At 44.7% G+C, this 18,625-nt stretch overlaps 2 protein-coding genes across 6 annotated transcripts in view; both read right to left on the bottom strand.

The window, feature by feature from the left end:
* Positions 1-18,625, bottom strand: part of Entrep2 (endosomal transmembrane epsin interactor 2) — a 426,837-nt gene that overhangs the window by 115,976 nt on the left and 292,236 nt on the right. The window lies entirely within an intron of this gene.
* Positions 9,839-11,382, bottom strand: Nsmce3 (NSE3 homolog, SMC5-SMC6 complex component). The gene has a single exon (XM_052761573.1). It carries the CDS (start codon positions 11,263-11,265, stop codon positions 10,420-10,422), a length of 846 nt encoding a protein of 281 aa, XP_052617533.1. The 5' UTR covers positions 11,266-11,382; the 3' UTR covers positions 9,839-10,419.

Below are 18,625 nucleotides of genomic sequence, written 5' to 3'. Positions count from 1 at the left end.
CCTAATAGGATTATTGTGATCGGTACAAAAGAGACAATGTTCTGATGGGTGCAAGCGCCAATCCTTATCCATATGAGAAGTTTGCTGTGATTGGTGCACAGATCTTGCCTCTGACTGTCCCATCAGGCTATTTAGCAGATTGGTGAGTAGCTGGGGACGTCTTCTTGTTGCCTCCCCTGCTGTTGCAACATTGGGTCCAGTAAAAGCTTCTCTTGTTGCCTACTTTAAGTGGAGCATGCTGTGTCGGTGACGCGCAGGAAGAAGCAACGAAGAACGCAGCATTAGAACGAGTGGACGGGTGGTGAGGGCGGAGGCAACGGGGCAGCACCGGCAGTCAGAGTGGGCACCAGCACACAGAGCCGCAGGATTAGCCAGTGGCCAGCTGTTTGGCTTCTGGAGAAGGGGCAGAGCTGAGCTGGTTGCACACCACGCTGCAGAAGCGTCAGGCTAGCTACCTACTTCAGAGCTGAAGAAGAGGCAGGGCAGAGCCATGAGCAGGCCACACTGTAGAAGCACTGGAGTACCTGGCCGCCTTGGCAGCTGCAAAAGATGCAGAGCCGCTGGACAGTGGCAGCAGCTAAGAGCAGCCACAGACCTCTCCTGAAAGCGGCAGCTACAACAACAGTCACAGCAACAAGAGGCAGCTGAACAGTCCCAGAAAGCCGCCATGAGGGACAAGAGGGGTGAAAAGAAGAGGGTAGGAAGCTGAGGCTGAAAGTCAGAAGGCTGGAAAGAGAGAAGATAAGATGCAGGCCCTGGTGTTAGGAGAGTCCCAGAGAGCTGTGAAGACTTCCCGCAAGGATGTCAAAACCCCACTCCCCACCCCACACCGGGTTTAGGAGCTATAACATTGGTCTCTATCCAGGGCTGAGGAATCCTAAGGGCTGAGCAATTCTAGTACCTATGGCCTGCCCAGAAGCTGCACCAATGGTTGCTAGCAAAGGCAGAGAAATCCCATCTACCTGGAGCTACCCAAGAGTGCTAACACTTGTAGAGATAAGAGCCCCACTACCTGAGGCCTACACAAGATGTTAACAGTAGAGGGCGCCACCTGCTGCTACTGCTGCGACTGCGGCTGTCCTCAAAAACTTAAGAATTCAAACACTGCCAAAGCCCAGTACCCGAAGGACATATTTCCCATCCCTACATGCTATCTGGGTAGAGCTAGCCAGCTAACCGTTACTGAATATTGATTCAAGGGTCCCAAGTGCCAACAAAAATGTACAAAGCATAGGAAGAAACAGCAAAATACGGATAGTCACAGGAAAAGAAGCCACAGAAAACATCTTGAGACAGCTCAGATGGGGATTTAGTTGAAAAAACTTTCAATGAAAAATCTTCACTATTCTGAAAGTGCTACAGGAAACCCTGGGCATGGAACTAAAGGAAATCAGGGAAATGACAGAGAAGAAGGACTGAATGTCAACACACGGGGAAACAAAAAGGAAAGAGACAGAAACTGCAGGTGGAAAGCGACATGACTGGATGGAGACACAAGGAGTCTGGCTGTGGACTTGAGTTGTTGTAAGAAGCAGGGAGTGCGATGCGGGGAAGCAGGGGCTAGCCTGGGCACAAGGAAGGAAAAAGAAAGGAGTAAAGAGAAGCCAAGAAACCTACAGAAACTACTAACCTCAGGTGTACTCAACTGACGGCTGGTCAAGGGGAAGCAGAGAAAGCCAAGACGAATCTGAAGGACTCATGGCTAAAATCTCCTGGTATTTGATGAAGACACATGTTAGCTTGCTGCAGATGCCTCAGGGACTCAAGGAAGGAGAAACTCAGAGACCAACAACTAAACACACTGTAACCAAGCTAGCAAAGTCCGAAGTTGTGAAGAAAAGCTTGCAAAGAGCAAGATGAAACTTCTTACTAAACAGTAGCTGACTCTTCTTTAGACACTATGTAGGTTACAGGGAGTGGGATGATAGGTTTAAAGTTCTAAACAGAGGAAAGCCTGTCAACCCAGAATACATCCTGCAAATCTAGCCTTTACATTGGAGGCAAAAGGAAGATGCTTCCAAATAAATAAGAGCTGGTGCTCAAAGCAGGAGGGCGTGGTCGACAAGAAATATCATAGGGACCCTTTACCTGAAATGAGAACATACTAGAAACTAGCTAAAGCCATATAAGGAAGTGAAGATCCCTGTTTTTTAAAACTAAACATACTATTTTAAAAGGAGAATTGGGTTTTTAGTCTATTATTTCTCTTTTGGTTTCTTGGTTGAAATAATAGGCAAATGTATTAAACAAGTCAATGGTTACACAATATTGAAAGATGTAATAACAAGGGTGTGACATCAAGAAGAATTAAAGTTAATAGACACTGCTGATACCAAGCTGGAACCAATCCCAACGAACGACCAGAAACTTAGGGTGTTGCTAAGGTTTGGATGTGAGTTGTGCCCCAAAGGTTGTGAGTCGAAGCTTGGTTCTCAGAGTCAGTCCTAGAAAGTGGTAGATGTTCAGGAGGTGGAGCCAGGTGGGAGATGCTTAGGCCTTTGTTAGTTAGTTCCATTGAGAGTGGATTGTTAGAAGAGAGGACTGGTCACTCTGCCCTCTGCTTCCTGCCTCTCTAGGTGATGCCCCCTTTTACGTGTGCCTCTAGGATGCCCTTCATCATCATGCTTTTAGCAGAAGCTGAACCCAGAGGACCTATTCAATCTTAGATTTTTCTGCCTTCAAAATTATAAATCAAAGTATCCAGTGTCCGATATTTTCTTATAGCAACAGGAAAATGACCAATATAAATGTCAACTGTAATTTTCATGGTTAACACTGAAAAAAAATTAAAAGATACGAGGCAGGGTCTGGCGATATGTCTCAGCGGTTAAGAGCACTGGCTGCTGAGTTTGATTGCCAGCACCAATGGTACCTCACAGCCATCTCTAACCCCGATTTCAAGGGATCTAGCACCTTCTTCTGGCCTCTGTGGGCAACGCACACGTGGCACGTGTGCAGACATGCAGACAGTTAAAGCACCCATAGGAGCAAACAAAAAAGCAAAAGTAAGTAAACAAGTAAATATGCAAGTAAGACGGGGTATTTAAGACAAGCAGTGAAAGGATGTAATACAGAATAAAACAGCACACTGGGAAAGTCCATCCAACCAAAATGAAGCAATTATTAAAAGAACTGAGGGATCAGGTGTGGTGGGGCGGTAGAAGGGGAGAATACTGAGATGATAGGAAAAGGGGGGTGCATTTTGGGGGTTAGGCAGAAACCTAGTGCAAGGGAAACTCCCAGGAATCTACAAGGATGACCCCAGCTAAGACTTCCAGCAGTAGCGGATACGTAGCCTGAACTGGCCATTTCCTGTGACCAGGCAAGGCTTCCAGTGGAGGGAGTGGGACACCACTCCCTGCACATAACCCTCGACCTATGCAATACACTGGGGGGAGGGTGGCACAGAGATTGTGGGAGTGGCCAGCCAATGAATGGTCCAGCCTCTGACCCATGCCATGAGAGGGAGCACACCAATGACAGACACTCCCTGGAGTGCCAGGACCTAGAGCTTGAAGGGTTCAGAGACGTAGGATAGAACCAAACACAACTGGCAAAACAAACAAACAAACAAATAAATAAATGAATAAAATGTCAGTGTAATGATGCCTAATGATATTCTGTGACACTCATAGATTGGTGCCTAGCCCAACTGTCATCAGAGAGGTTTCACCCAGCAACTGATGGAAACAGATGGAGAGACCCACAGCTAAACATTAGGCCAATCTCAGGTAATCCCACAGAAGAGGGGGTGGAAGGATTGTAAGAGCCAGAGGGGTCAAGGACACCACAAGAAAACCCAGAGTCAACTGACCAGGGCTCACGGGGGCCCACAGAGACTGAACAGACAACCAGGGAGCCTGCATGGAACTGGTCTAGGCACTCTGCATATATGTTACAGTTTTGTAACTTGGTCTTCTTATGGGACCCCTAACAGTGGAAGCAGGGGCTGTCTTAGACTCTTTTGCCAGCTTTGGGGACCCTTTTCCTCCTACTGGGTTGCCCTGGCCAACCTCAATACAAGGGGAGGTGCTTAGCATTGCTGCAACTTGATATGCCATGTTTTGTTGATAGCCATGGGTGGGCTGCCTTTCTCTGAATAGAAATGGAGGAAGGGTGGATGAGCTGGGAGCAAAAGGGAGGAGAGGGGGAGGGACTAGGAAGAGAGGAGGGAGGGGCAACTACAGTCAGGATGTAAAATAAAGACAGAAGGAAAGAGAAATGGGAGGGGAAAGGAGGGAGGGAGGGAGGGAGGGAGGAAGCAGTAGAAAAAAATCTTAAAACATGATGGTTTAAATACTTGATGTGCAGCCAGAGAAGGTGTAGCATGTGTCTTTTAAAAAGAGATCTACACCATGTCACAAAGAAAGTCTATCTTCAGGTAAAAAGACAAAAATATTTAAAAGGGCAGCACAAGAAAATGCATCTGGTGACTAGAGGAGGAGCTAGTGAGGCTACACTAACGTCTTCAAAGTTGCTACGAGGATCGTAAAAAGTACAGAATGTGCCAAAACAAGAGGTAGTTTATAAAAATAGGCAGCGATAAGCATATGTATCAAAACTACCCAGTCCCCCAAATGTGAAGCAAATGAGGACAGGACACACACACACACACACACACACACACACACACACACACACACACACACACCACATACAAACACATATAAATATTGGTGAAATTATTAAGGCCACTCCACGTAGTTAAAAGGAGATTTATTTAATGGCGTAACTTACAAATTAAGGGATAGGTAGGTCGCGGAGTCTGGGGAAGGTGTATCGCAGTCCAGCGGTGTTCTCTGGAGCTCTGCTTGGTACACCTCTCCAGTCCAGCGTCCAGCAACAGAGAGAGCGCCCGCCGATCCAGATCTCGGGTCCCCAGGCGCCTCCTTTCGCCCCGCCTTGTAGGCGTGACAGTTGCCGAAGTCTCAATGGGGGTTGGAACTTCCAGATCAAAGCTGGAATGGCTACCCACTACATATAAACACACACCATACATACACAACACATACACACCACATACACACACCATACATACACACACTACACCCACACATACACACATATATGCCATACATACACGTGAACATTTATTCATACATACACCACATATACACACACACCACATAAACACATACCACACACATATGCTGTAGAACAATCTTTTCCTACACTATGAATATGTATTATTGTCATTTGCTAATAAAAAGCTGATTGGCTGATAGCTGGGCAGGAAGAGATTGAGCTCAGGAGCCAGACTAGGAGAATTCTGGGAAGAGGAAGGGTGGAATCTAGAGTTGCCAGCCAGATGCAGAGAGAGCAGGAAATGAATGTGCAATGCTAATAAAGGTACCGACATGTGGCAAAGCGTAATAAGGAATATGAGTTAACTTAACACGTAAGAGCTAGTTAGTAATAAGCCTGAGCTATTGGCCAATCATTTACAATTTATATTAAGCCTCCATTATTTGGGAAGCGGCTACCAGGTATTTGGGAACAGGCAGGCAGGAGAAAGGTCCGACTACACACATACCATATACATCACAGACACACATGTGAACATTTACTTATACACACACACACACACACATACACACACACACACACACACACACACACACACCACATAAAAGTAAACTTTTGGATGGGAAGGAGATGTCTAAGCTGCTGATAAACTCACAAGAGATCAATCAGAAATCAAAATCCTAGCAAAGGGTAGAAAGTGCAGCCCCATCTCCTTTCCCAGTGAATTCTCTTAAGCACTTTAAGAATTAATAACAATTCTATTTTCTCCAAACTTGAAGGAGAGGGAGCACTTCTTGTCATGCAAGGCTGTCATCATGAAACCAGAGGCAGCCAAAGAAAACTGTAGATACCAAAGTACCTAAGGAGACACACAGAAAATCCTCAGCAAATACAGAAAGACTGTAATTATATGAAGTACACACTCTAGTCGAAGTGAAGCAAAGCCAGAAATCAGCACAAGACAAATGGCAGTGGGTCTCTTCCATGGCCAAGGGGGTCTGATGCAGAAGAGCAAGAAAGCCAGAGAAGCAACACAGACACGACTGAAAGGCAACACGGGGACCGTTTGTCCCACTGTGAGAATTCCTATCTTCAGAGACACATCTAACATACGTACAGATGATATTAAGAGATGAGGACAGAGACACACACAGCAGGAACAAAATTACCCACGCAGCCAAATGACTGCACTGCTTTCCTACTTTTACAAACATGGAATTTTCCAAATACAAGTTTTAAAAACATACTTGGATTTTTTTTTTCCCACAGGCATTATGCCACACTCCAGTAATCTCAGAACATGGATGCAAAGGAAAGAGAACTGTGAGTTCAAGGCCAGCCTGAACAGGCTGTTGCCATTGTATTTATGCATGTGTATTGAATGGAGTTATGCCACTTGGAGTGATAAGGCTTCCTCTCGGAACCACAGACTAACAAAACCCCCAGCATCAGACATGGGAAACCTCTTGAGTTGTTTGTAGGTTAAGGGAGTCAAAGAGACTGGCCTAACGATATGCTATTGTCACTGCCCTTGGTTGCTGGAACCAGATTTAACCTGGAAGCCTTCTCCCCAAGGACTAGGTTCGTAGTAGCCAAAGATGCTATGAAAACTGCCAAGGGAGAAAAGCAATAAGCAGCCTAGCCAACCATAAAGCCTATGAACTGTATTAATGCTCAGCAAAGCAAGGTATCCCCAAGGGTGCAATCGCAGTGGTTCTTATCTTGGGGATAACTAATAGTTGTCTAGCTGAACTTAAGGCCCAATGAGATGAGAGGGAATTCATGCTTGGTACTATAAAGCCAGCCAACAACCTCCGGTTGGTGAGGTCATGGACCCTAGACAAGAACTGACTCCCGCCCCTTTCTTAAGTCACTGTAATTCCTAACTGCATTCTAAACACTTAGCCTTAAACTCACAGACAAGCACAGCCCTCACCCCTCATCAGAGCTGCTTCCTTCTGCACCAGACAGAGGCTGCAGAAATCTGCAGCTGGTCAGAATGCAGAGAACAGCTGCACATTGGGTGTTCAACCTCCATTGGCACATCTTCAACACAACCAGTACACCTCAGGCTCAGGGAACAGGAGGAGGGGGCAGAAAGACCGTAAGCGCCAGAGGACCAGGATGTCTGCTGGGAGACCATGTCCTCTATGTGTAACAGGGAAGCTGCACCCATGCAATACTAACAATATGACCCCCAAAATGACCACAGCAGTTGGCACACCAACGCTGATGGGAAATCTCACAAGGCCTCACTTCTAGAAGAACTGCAGGATAGTAAATGATGGCTGAGAGAGGGAGAATTAGTTTTCTTCAGGGAGGAATCCCCTAATTGACTGTCTAATCCAATTGGTCAGCCTAATGTTCCAGCAGGCTGCATTTATACACACAGTGTGTGTGTGGGGGGGGTCGACAGGAGGAATTGGAGTGGGGAGGGGGGAAGGGTAGCAGTGATGTCAATATAGTACTCAGGTATGAAATTCTAAAAAGAAAATAATACCTTCATAATTAAGATTAGAATTTTTCAAAGCATAGAACAAAATACAGGGATTACAATGCTAACAATTAAGACACATTAAAACCAAATGTGTACGACAAAAACAAAAATGCAGATGGTATTTGCAACTGGATTCAGCCGTGAACTGATGTGCTGAAGATACAAACAGCTCTTGCAAATCAATCAACAGGAAAGATGTCTGATGTTTAAAATTCGATGCTCAGAATGGAGCATAAAAGGCGGGCTGATGTGCAATGTCACTTATAGGCAAGAGGAAACTAAATGACAGTGAAGTATTAATGACACATCCATGGCAGGGCTATAAAGGCCGAGTGCTCACAAGGGTTTCAGAGTGTGGGCTGACTGGCACACACAAAATAGAAACTGTCTAGATCCCTGTGGAAGTGTAACCTGATAGTGCTCAAGAGCCATTTGGCAAGTATCACTGATACCTGTTAGCTTCTGGCTTGAACTCCTGAGGTAGCACACATGCCTGCCAAAGCAGAATGCTGGGAGGAGCCTGTCTTGCCATTCCTTCACGAAAGGATTTCAAAATGAATCAATTAGCTCACGCATCTACACTGATAAATTCCAAAACCGGCTGAAAACAGCTGTGATCAAGGACACAAGGACACTAACATAAACTGTGAAAGTGCACAAAAGGAAACCATGTATTCGTCATGAACATGCACATACAAGTAAAGTTTTAAAAACATATAATGGCATGAAATGCAGCCCTGGAATCTGACGAGAAAGAAAAGATGTAAGAGCTTGATTTACCCTCCAATGTAGCACCCCGAGCAAACTAACTTGACAGTAAACTGTGAGGATCTCAGAAAACTGGGATATCATTATTGTATGACAGTTTTGAGACGATGGGTACAGATGACAATGTAAGTACCACAGCACAACTGAAGCCTGACTCAGCAAGGTCAGGAGCCAGTGGGCAGAGGTAATTCACACGCTGACATAAAATGCATGCCAAGAAAAGAGGGACTTAAGGATAAACTAATCCTTGTTTAAAATCTCTCAATCTACTCGTGCTGTTTGTATCAATTTGACACAAGCCAGGGCCATCTGGGAAGAGGGACCCTCAATTGAGAAAAAGCTGCCATCAGATTGGCCTGTGGGGCATCTTCTTGATTGCCCAGCTCACTGTGGGCAATGCCATCGACAGGTAGGTGGTTCTGAGCTGTATAAGCAGGCTGAGCAAGCCAGTAAGCAGTGCTCCTCCATGGCCTCTGCTTAATTTCCAGCCTCCAGGTCCCTGCCCAGACTGCCCTCAGTGATAGACTATACAGCTGAAACAAACTTACCTCCCCAAGCTGCTTGTGGTCACGGTACTCGTCACAGCGGTAGAAAGCAAACTAGGGCACTATTATTAACACAAATCAACTATCGGTAGCCCCTCTCGCTCCTCCCCGCCTCCTAACTACCACAAATTGACCTCTAGTTCAAGGCTGATGAAAACCGCCTGCCCTCCCCTGCATCCTTTCAAAGTATTTGCCTCCTCTGATGAAGAACTTAGAGCAACTCTCAACAACTGTACTCAGTGCATGTTGTGTTTGGCTGGATACTATTAAGAACTTCAAAGAGACTCAACTCTTCTGCTGGCTCATTTACAACACCATAAGGTTGTTTTCTCCATTTGAGACCCAGAGCTCAGAACTTACCCCCAGAGAACGAGCCTGACCTTTAATTCAAACTGAGTAGGTCAGATGACCTCAAAACCCATCCTGTCACTGTACTGTGCCACACCTCCCAAAGCCCAGGGGATCTTGTGGTTGTCCTGTTCACACTGGTCTGCCTGGGCTGCCCTCACCAGACATCATGGTAAGTTCTTCAAAGAACTATTCAAATATGCTAAAGAAAATGGGGAGAACCTCTGAGCCCCAGAACTCGTGACTGCTCTTTTAGGAGTGACCCAGCCTGACATAAAGAACAGCTCAAAATCAAGAGTAAAAATAAAGTATAAAGTGATTAAATCACACCAGGCCCTTTGCTGAATTTTACACTAAGTTCCACATCTATTCACCACAATGGCACACTCCATATGGGATTTGGCCCATTCTATAGGTACACAAGTTAAAGTCTTAGGTTGAGCTAGGATCTGCACTTTGGCAGTGTGATTCTCAAACAGGCCTGGTTAATCACTATGACAATGTTTTATAAACCTGAGACTCACAACTTGCTCCAATATACACTCATACACTCTGCAACATCATTGACCTTAGCATCATGGCGAAAACATTTGGAACAGTATTTCCTTAAGAGCCACAATTTCTAACAGGGAAAACAACAAATATAATGATGAACTGACTCAAAAGCACAGTATTTATTATAAATAGAAAAAAAAACGTAAATGGCATTCATAGGGTAACAGTAATAATTGTGAATATAAAAATGTCAGAGAACACATCATATAGATTGTTTGGAACCACACAGTGCTCATACCCATACAGAATATGTATTTTTAAAGTTGTGTTGACATGAAGCTAAAACAATTGTACTTCTACTTTCATTTTTAAACAGACTTTTCTTTTTCCCAAAAACTAGAGTAATTAAGAGACAATGGCTATCTTGCTTCTTTTTCTTCTGGAAGAGCATCAAAGCAATTTACCTAAGTGTTCTTTTGTAAATGTCTGACATCATACTACAATTTTCCAGTAATGTTTAGAAAGCTGGATAACTCTTTAAACAATACACAATGCATTTTTTTCTTCCATCTCTTTAGCAATGAAAAAGTAAAGCTCCAACCATAATAAAACATCAAAACCCTGCACAACATCCTAACGCTACAAGATATTTATGCCTAGCAGAATCAAGCTTTCACCAATCCCCCTTTCCCGTTCTTTTATTCTGGATTTCGGGAGTTCCTCAGACTGCACCTCAAGAGTTCAAGAGGAAGTGGTTGGACCACTAGCCGCAGGTCTGGCCCTGTTCTCCTCATCCGCCAAGGCCTCGCAGTATTGTGTAGGCCAGTCTTTGGGGTCCTGATTATGGACTTTGGCCACAAACTTAAGAACTTTCATCTTGCTGGTTTCCAGGTTGGTTCGCGGGCCCCACTGTAACTCATAGTCCACAGGATCGGTGTGGGGTATCCTCCGGTACTCCAGGTAGCGCTGCCGCACAAAGTCTTCAGTAATGAGTTTCTTTGGGTCACCGAAAATTAAATGCTTCTTAGTGGGGTACACCCCGAGCCGTCGCAGGAAGTCCCAGACCTCAGTCTCGGTGATGGTGTTGCCCTTCATGAAGATGAGCCCCAGGACTATCATGAGCAGGCCCGTGGTGGGTGTGCCCTGATCGCCTCTCACTTCCGCGTCCTCCTCCACGGGCTCCAGCATGTTGATAAGGATGTAGGTGTGGCTCTTGGGCTCCAGCTCCACCAGCTTGTACCCGAACACGTATTGCAGGCGCTCGGCGGCCAGCCTCAGCAGGTTGGGGTACACGTCCCGGTAGTCACCCACCACGTGCTTCAGGATGTCGGTGCGCTTGATGGGAATCTTCTTCTGGTCCTTGATCAGCAAGAACTGCACCAGCTCGGCCACCTTCAGCTCCAGCTGCTTCTGGGTGCGCGGCCCCACGGCGGGGGCCGACAGGGAGGCGCGGGAGCCCTGGGACGCGCTGCCCGTGCCGCCCGTGCCGCGGGACGTGCTGGGCGCCTCCTCGCCAGCGCCTCCCCACTCCCGCTCCCTATCGACCTGGGTGCTGGGCCGGCCGCGGCCCCTCGGCTTCTGCAGCATGTCACCGGGACTCGGAGAGCCGGCCGTGTCCGACCCGCAGTAACGGCCAAAAGCCTGTACCCAGCCGCCCCGCGAAAATCGGCAAGGAAGAGCGGCGCGCGTGTGACGTCATATCGCCTGCGCGCTGCGTCCCGGAGGCGGGGCGATACAGCCGGGAGTCAGCCTGACGGGGCGGGGCATCCGCGCGGCTACTGCGCATGCGGAAGGCCTTGGCGGTGGCTGCCTCTTCTGGGCTCCAGCCCCGGTTTTAATGAGTATCGAATGGTGTTTATGAAATCATATAAACAGAAAACACGAACCAAACTCCTCGGCAAGTGTGCAAGTGTACGGCTGGATTCTAGGGCACACCGGTTTAGGCACGTTTTACAGTTTTTGCTGAGTATTTAAACTAGAAAATTTGTATATGGAACACAAAGGATAAATGTGTGGAGGTGGGGTGGGGTGGGGATAATAAAGAGCAGAGGAAAAGAAGACCTGGGAAGAAAAGTAAAAGCGTTTATTTGTGTACCAAATGAGGAATGAAAGAACTAGAGGATCCCGTTTGGGTACTTTTCCTGGGCAGAGTTCATACCCTGTGGCCAGTTAATTTCTGTGCAATCCCTTGGAGTCTGTAAGGGAAATTATTCTCAAAAGCAAGATTTGTCTTGCTATTTCCAGACTCAGTTCTCTTAATTAAACTTCAGCTAGACGACTATGAGAAACCACATAAGCATTGCCAATAATGTGTTTTAGCTTGGTAATGTGCGCTGACCTTTTAGAAGTTACCTTTGAGAAAACTGCCTTGGACCCACACTCACAACTTTAGCAGAAACGTGATGTCAGAGGAATGCCACCCCCCAGAGACACTTGCTCTCTCCAGAGAATACCATTTAATTTAGGTTACCAATGGTTGGGAGTAGCAATAATGTGGATCTCTTAATTTTCTTTCTTAATATATAAGCTTTAAAGTCTCAATAAGAAAGGAAGGCTATCATCCCCTACAATTTGTAATGTGTGCGGTTTGTAGATGGTTTAAATTGTGCAACTCTAATAGACAAAATGAGTCATTTCATTAGCTCAAACCATCAGCAGTCTGTTGCCATTGCTGCTACAGATCTTAGTAATGTGTTTCTTCTCCATTTACTGACAAAGAAACTGAGTTTCCCTCTGTCTTTTTAAAGCTACAAAGAAAATAGGTAAGTTGTTCAAAGAATGAACTCAAATTGATTTCCTCTTTAATGCAAATATATTCAGAGGAAAGCAATTCAGATCACATTATTTGAATAATAACATCAAAATATGGCCTTATTAAAATTTCATTAAATGTAAGCAGCATAAAATTTTTGTTTATAATTCAATATGAAAATGCAGTCTGATAATGGGACCTGCAATGCTAATATAAAATCTCATTCCATGTTGTGATGCAAACATTCTGAAATCTAGTGAGCTATGAGCAGTAACTTTCTCTTCCACACAGGGTCCAAACATCCTCAAGCATTAGTCTCAGTTACAAAGGCTGCTATAGTTTGAATGTGTCTTCCAAAGCTTACATGTTGAAAACGTAATCCCCAATGTAGCAGGACTGTTATTTTATGAGTGAACGAATGCCATGTTCTCTGTAATGGGTTAAGAGTGAGTCTATTTTACCATTATAATCTCTCTCACCATCTCATGATATAGTGACCCTCAACAGATGTGGTACCTGATGCTGTGGAATGTTCTGTATGTTAAATGTGTTGCTTTGATTGGTTAATAAATAAAGTGCTGATTGGCCAGTAGCCAGGCAGGAAGTATAGGCAGGACAAAGAGAGAGGAGAACTCTGGGAACAGGAAGGCTGAGTCAGGAGATGCTGCCAGCTGCCATGATGAGGAACAGGATGTAAAGTACCAGTAAGCTATGAGCCACATGGCAAGGTATAGATTAATAAAAATGGGTTAATTTAAGATAAAAGAACTAGATAACAAGAAGCCTGCCACAGTCACACAGTTTATAAGCAATATAAGTCTCTGTGTGTTTACTCAGTTGGGTCTGAGCGGCTGCAGGATTGGCGGGTGAAAGAGATTTGTCCTGACCGTGGGCCAGGCACAACTAAAAAAAAAAAAACAAAACAAAACTCCAGCTACAGCCTGCCTTTAGACCTTCCAACCTCCAGAGCCATGAGTGAAATACAATTCTGCTATTTCCAAATTATTCACTCTATGGTATTATTTTATAGCTACACAAAATGGACTAAGATCAACTAAATAAAGCATAGCATCATGGCAATTCTCTTTTGTTACAGTGAGCCATTCATCTGCTTCAGTTCTCACGAAAATTGAAATCTGTATTTAAGTTCATAGAAGCCTCCTGCGATCTAAAATTCTGCAAAAGGTCCTTCCAGAAGGATCAGTTATGCCTTGAGCCAAATAATTTCAGCAGCCAAGAGATAAGAGAGAAATGGGAAATAAGATGAGCACTGTTGTCAGCCATCAGGCTGGTTTTCAGTATTTTCTGTGTTAATTTCTTCACAAAGCGCCAAGGAGCTCCAGCAGTCAGGCTAGCACCCAGCACCCAGGATGAGAAACCACAGCATCTTTGAACAGCACCCCCGCACAGACAGCCGATGATCATGACTCAAAACACATGAAGAAAGATACCAGTTTTAAGTCTTAAAACACCTATCTCCATGCTATCCAGAATGGAAGTGAGAAAATACAGCCATAAAACAATGTTACTAAAATGAGAATTAGAACTTGCATTGAGGAAGTTAAGCAAAGCCCACATTCCACTTCAAATAGACAATGGAAGCCACAGAGGCTTGGGTAGAAACTGTGGCAGTAATAATACTGATAATGACAAATGGCAGCAGCTAATGCTTTTTACAAAGGCAACTGTAAATCCTGCTTCTTGGGCCCCACCACAACCCTGTGAGGCCTGTTAATTCTTTTCACTCACAGAGAAACAGATGTGTGGGGTACAGACATGGTGATCTTGAAGAAGTACAGCTTTGATTGACATCAGGGAATCTGGACTACAAATCGGAAAAAGCTACTGACACTCCAAATTTCAACTTCCAGACCAATAATATGTTACCATTAACCCTGGATTCAAGAAATTAACTGAAATTTGTTTGCTAAGTACCTAGCACAGGGTCTGGCAGCATGTTTAATTACCCTTAGTTTCTTTTCAGAGGGATTGTGTTAATGACAATTTTGAGGATGATACACAGTTGTGTGTGTCTCTTAGGGTCCTGGCTGTGCTGCAGAATTAAATTCATGAGAGAGTTTTTAAATTTAATTTGATTTTTGTAATCCTGGGGGTCAAACCTAGGGCCTCACATACGTTAGGCAAATGTCCTACCACTGAGCTATACCCACAGACCCTGGGACCAATTAACTAGACGAAAACATACACCTTTAGTCCAAGTGTTATGGGACACTGTTGCTTTTATAATGAAACAAAGTTTCAAAGGAGCCGCGAGACTGGATACTTCTGTATTTGAACAAAGAGAAATAATTGCGGAAATGTAACTAAATTATGTAGGAAGTATAAAGAAGGGAAGTGATCAAAGGTTGCCCAGAGATCTCTTGGCGATGACCCAGTAATGTCTCTTTCCTCTCTGTGGGCAGGCACCTTCGGCTTGCAAGTTTTTATCTCTTGTTTTCGGAAAGAGAGGAGCTGAGGCTGCCCTTCTCGCATCTGCTGTTTTTCAAGTGCTTTAGCTCAAAGTAACCCTCATGCCAAAGTGGCATATTCCGGGTGGCATATTCTGCTATCCTGCACTAGAAAGATGTTCAGCTCAGCAGAGCCAGAGTGTGTGCACATATAAAAAGCAGCAAAAGGTTGGAAAGAAATATATAGACATTACTGTGCCATTAAGGCTATACACTTGGAGAAATAAAAAGGTTGATTTGTATTTGTTTGTTTGTTTGTTTAGAAGATAAATGAAAATGATCTCCTCGGTGAAGCCTCACTCTGCAGTGACACAATACTCTGCCCATTATGTGGTTCAAACTTTTAGTAAATTCAATGTGATTAGCATATGGCAAGTGCAACTTTCTGTGGAAGCCTCGAAGTCACAGAGATAAATGATTAAAGCAGAAAAGAAATTTTCAAATGCCTTGTCTTAATGACCTTTTTGCATTTATCATCAGACCCCAAACAAAGGGGAAAAATAAAAATTCTTTGAGGCAAACCCCACACTAGCTAAGATTTCAAAGGCACTGAGAAAGGCTACACAGTGCGCTTTAAACATCTCTAAGTAATTAAATGCTTTCTTCCATCTCCTTGGCAGCGAATGCCTGCCAATGAGCTCTAATCATCTTCATTATCTACTAGAGGCCCCTCTCCATTCACTGACATTTCTCGTAGAACCAGAAGAAGATTTTAAATCCTCTAATGGCAACACAGCACTAAAAGCAGGTGAGGACCTTTGGGGAAGAGAGGGAATGATCAAAGCACGCAGCAAGCATGCATGAGCAGCTTCCCTGCCTTTTTCTGGGAGAAGAAAATGGGACAGTGTGCAGCAGGCGTGCGAAGGAACTGAGGCACAAATACTGTTTTTGGTGCTAGGTAACAACAATGGCAAGCAAGACACTTTAAAGGCCTCAGTAAAGTTCTTCGCATCCACTCACTGTTTACTCGTAAAAACTGTGACTACCCATCCCTAACAAAGGTCCTCCAGACTGGACCATAGGGCAGACTGCATGGAACATTTTGTTCCTCATAAAAGTTGATCAAGCCTGGCAAAGCTCTCCTTGGCTGGGAGACGGGGTGGGCTGATGAGACAGTGCCTTCCCAGTACTGCAGCCACTTGGCACAGAGCCTCTGATTGAATGCTCTTTTCAAGAAACAGAAACAACACAGTTACCAAGGGCCCTGATGAAAAGCACTAAGGGGTATTGAGTTATGATCATATAAGGTCTCAAATAGGACTAAGACTTGATTTGCTTGCTTGGCTTCTATTTCCCACTGCAATTTGTTTCCCTTTGGAAATTGCCTCTTCCACCTCTAAGAGACCTTGATACTACTCTTTCTTCCATTGCTGGTGCACGTGATTTGGGCCAAGCACAGTGATTATGGCATCCAACCAGCATCCTTCAAGGGGTGCTCACACCCAGGTCCTCTTTCCTGAGCTAGTAAGCTGAAGGGTAATATATACCTATCCTGTTATAGCTGTGGTTTGTCAAAAGACCTCCCTCATGGTGATGCCAACTCAAACGATACCAAAGAGATGGAGAAATAGTTCACATCCTGCCATCTGAATTTCCATGTCCTGGGTTTGAGGTTAGACTCCTGCAGATAACTGGACATTGGGGCACCTTTCACCTAATCTGCTTTGAGCTGCTTTCTGGCACCTGAAGTTGAGTGAGTTTTAGCTAAGTCTGCAGGGAAATCAAATATGCAGGGGAAAGAGAATGCAGGGGGAAGGGACTGTGGAGCACAGGAACAGGAATGAGGGTAGAGAAGGTAAACATCTCCCTTGAAGACCTTTTAACACCATGGGAAGATAACTGAATACAATCTGACACAACATTCCGTGGCTGGGGAATTTGCTTATTATTTTACCTGTTAGGAAGACAGACAGAGGAGGCAAGTAATGAAGGGCCACACTTTTGTATACAAATGTGTGTATGCACTTTCTAGCCACTTACCCCTGGCGTTTCAGACAGCTTGGAGGATACTGTCATATGTCACTTAATGGCAGAATATTGTTAGGTGATTTTGTTATTGGATAAGCATAGTCAATGCGATCTTGTAGGATCACCGTGGCATCTGAGGTCCACAGTTGACTGAAATGTTATATTGTGTGACACATTAACCCACCTGCTACTCCAGATTATCCATGTTTTAACCCACAGCATTTATCCAGAGGCCCCAGCATGCAAGAAACAGGGCCTCATTCTTTCAAACTACGCTTTGGCCTGCAGTAGAACTGTACTCACCAGGAAGGGCACCAAAGAGAACTGAGACTGCAGACACTTTTTTTTTTTTTTGTGAAAAGCACACACATTGGGATGGAAAATAAAAGTCAGCAGAAAGAAATGGAGAAAATGTTAGAGAAATTAAAGAATCCACAAGCATTGTTCCTCCTAAACATGAACAAACATCAATGAAAAAAGAAAAATAATAAAAAAATATTCACCCCATACAGAATGATCCTGTGTATGCATGACTATTGGTCCTGAGGTAGACAACCACAAACAGAAGCAGATGGAACTGGAATCCCGAACATGGTAAATGTACACAGTCCATGTCTCTGTCCCATATCCTTGCTGGCTGCCTCCCTTGGACTAGCAAGCTGAATGGCAGGCTTTCAGGGCTAGAATGAGATGACCAGAGGCCATGAGTTCTCCAAGTTCTGCAGAGGCAGGGACAAGCAAAAGCTTCCTCCCTCCCGAGAGCCTGAGTGCTGGTTGTAAAACTAGCTAGCCACTTTCCCAGGTCAGGGGAGACCCGGGAGGATTGGATATGTTGTAGGGCCTGCACTAGTAGAAGTTTATATCTCCTTTTTGAGAATGACTACAACCTTATCTTCTTTGTGGATGCATTCCCCTCCTCCCCAAAGTGCTGGACTATTGACTAACAGCCCTCAGGCAAAACCTTATGGGCAAATGAAAATATACTAGGCCTCAAGGTTGGGAGAGAAAGCAGTTTCCCTCAGAAGTCTTGGGCTCTAAGAAGCTTTGTCATGAGGCTGGCATCCTCTATGCCAGAAACCCTAGGGTTCTCACTGCCTGTAGGTCTAGCAATTTTCTAGTGATTTCCATCCACATGCTCTCAAAACAAAAGGGAGAAGCACAACATCCCCGCATAGGTGGATGGAGGGAATGGTGGTCCAAGAACAGGAGTGAGTAACAGCAAAACTGGCAAACCTTTAGCTACCCTGACCCACCTCTGATCCCAGCAGAGGGATAACACCCCAGTAATAAATCCAGAAGGGAAGTAGGACATCACTACTGACCCAACAGAAGCAATCTATAACAAAATGCTAAGAGCTGTACAATGCATCAATAGCATGACTTTAACCAAGGCTACTAATGCAGCATTATACAAGCATAGCTCTGTCATGGGCTTGTCTGTGTTTCTGTCAAAATTCGTATGTTTAAGTTCCATCCTTGGTGCCCTAGAGTATAACTGTATTTGGAGGTCTACTTAACTTAAATATACTAAGCTAAACGTGGGGCACTTAGGATGATGTCCTCAACCGTTAGGACAGGTGCCCTTATCGAAGGAGAGAAATCAACAATGCACACACACAAAATAAAAAGCCATAAGACCTCAGAGTGAGGAGTGGCCATTTCACATGCCGAGCAGTGAAAAGATCAGGAGAGATCAAACCTTCATCTTGGATTTGTGGCCTCTGGATCTATGAGAAAGATTTCTAGTGTAAACCAGCAG

This window comes from Peromyscus californicus, unplaced genomic scaffold, assembly GCF_007827085.1.
Source record: "Peromyscus californicus insignis strain IS unplaced genomic scaffold, ASM782708v3 Scaffold_4__1_contigs__length_199733344, whole genome shotgun sequence".
NCBI classification, from domain to species: domain Eukaryota; kingdom Metazoa; phylum Chordata; class Mammalia; order Rodentia; family Cricetidae; genus Peromyscus; species Peromyscus californicus.
Note: the sequence above shows the minus strand (reverse complement) of the source record. Positions and strands in the feature narration are given on the sequence as shown.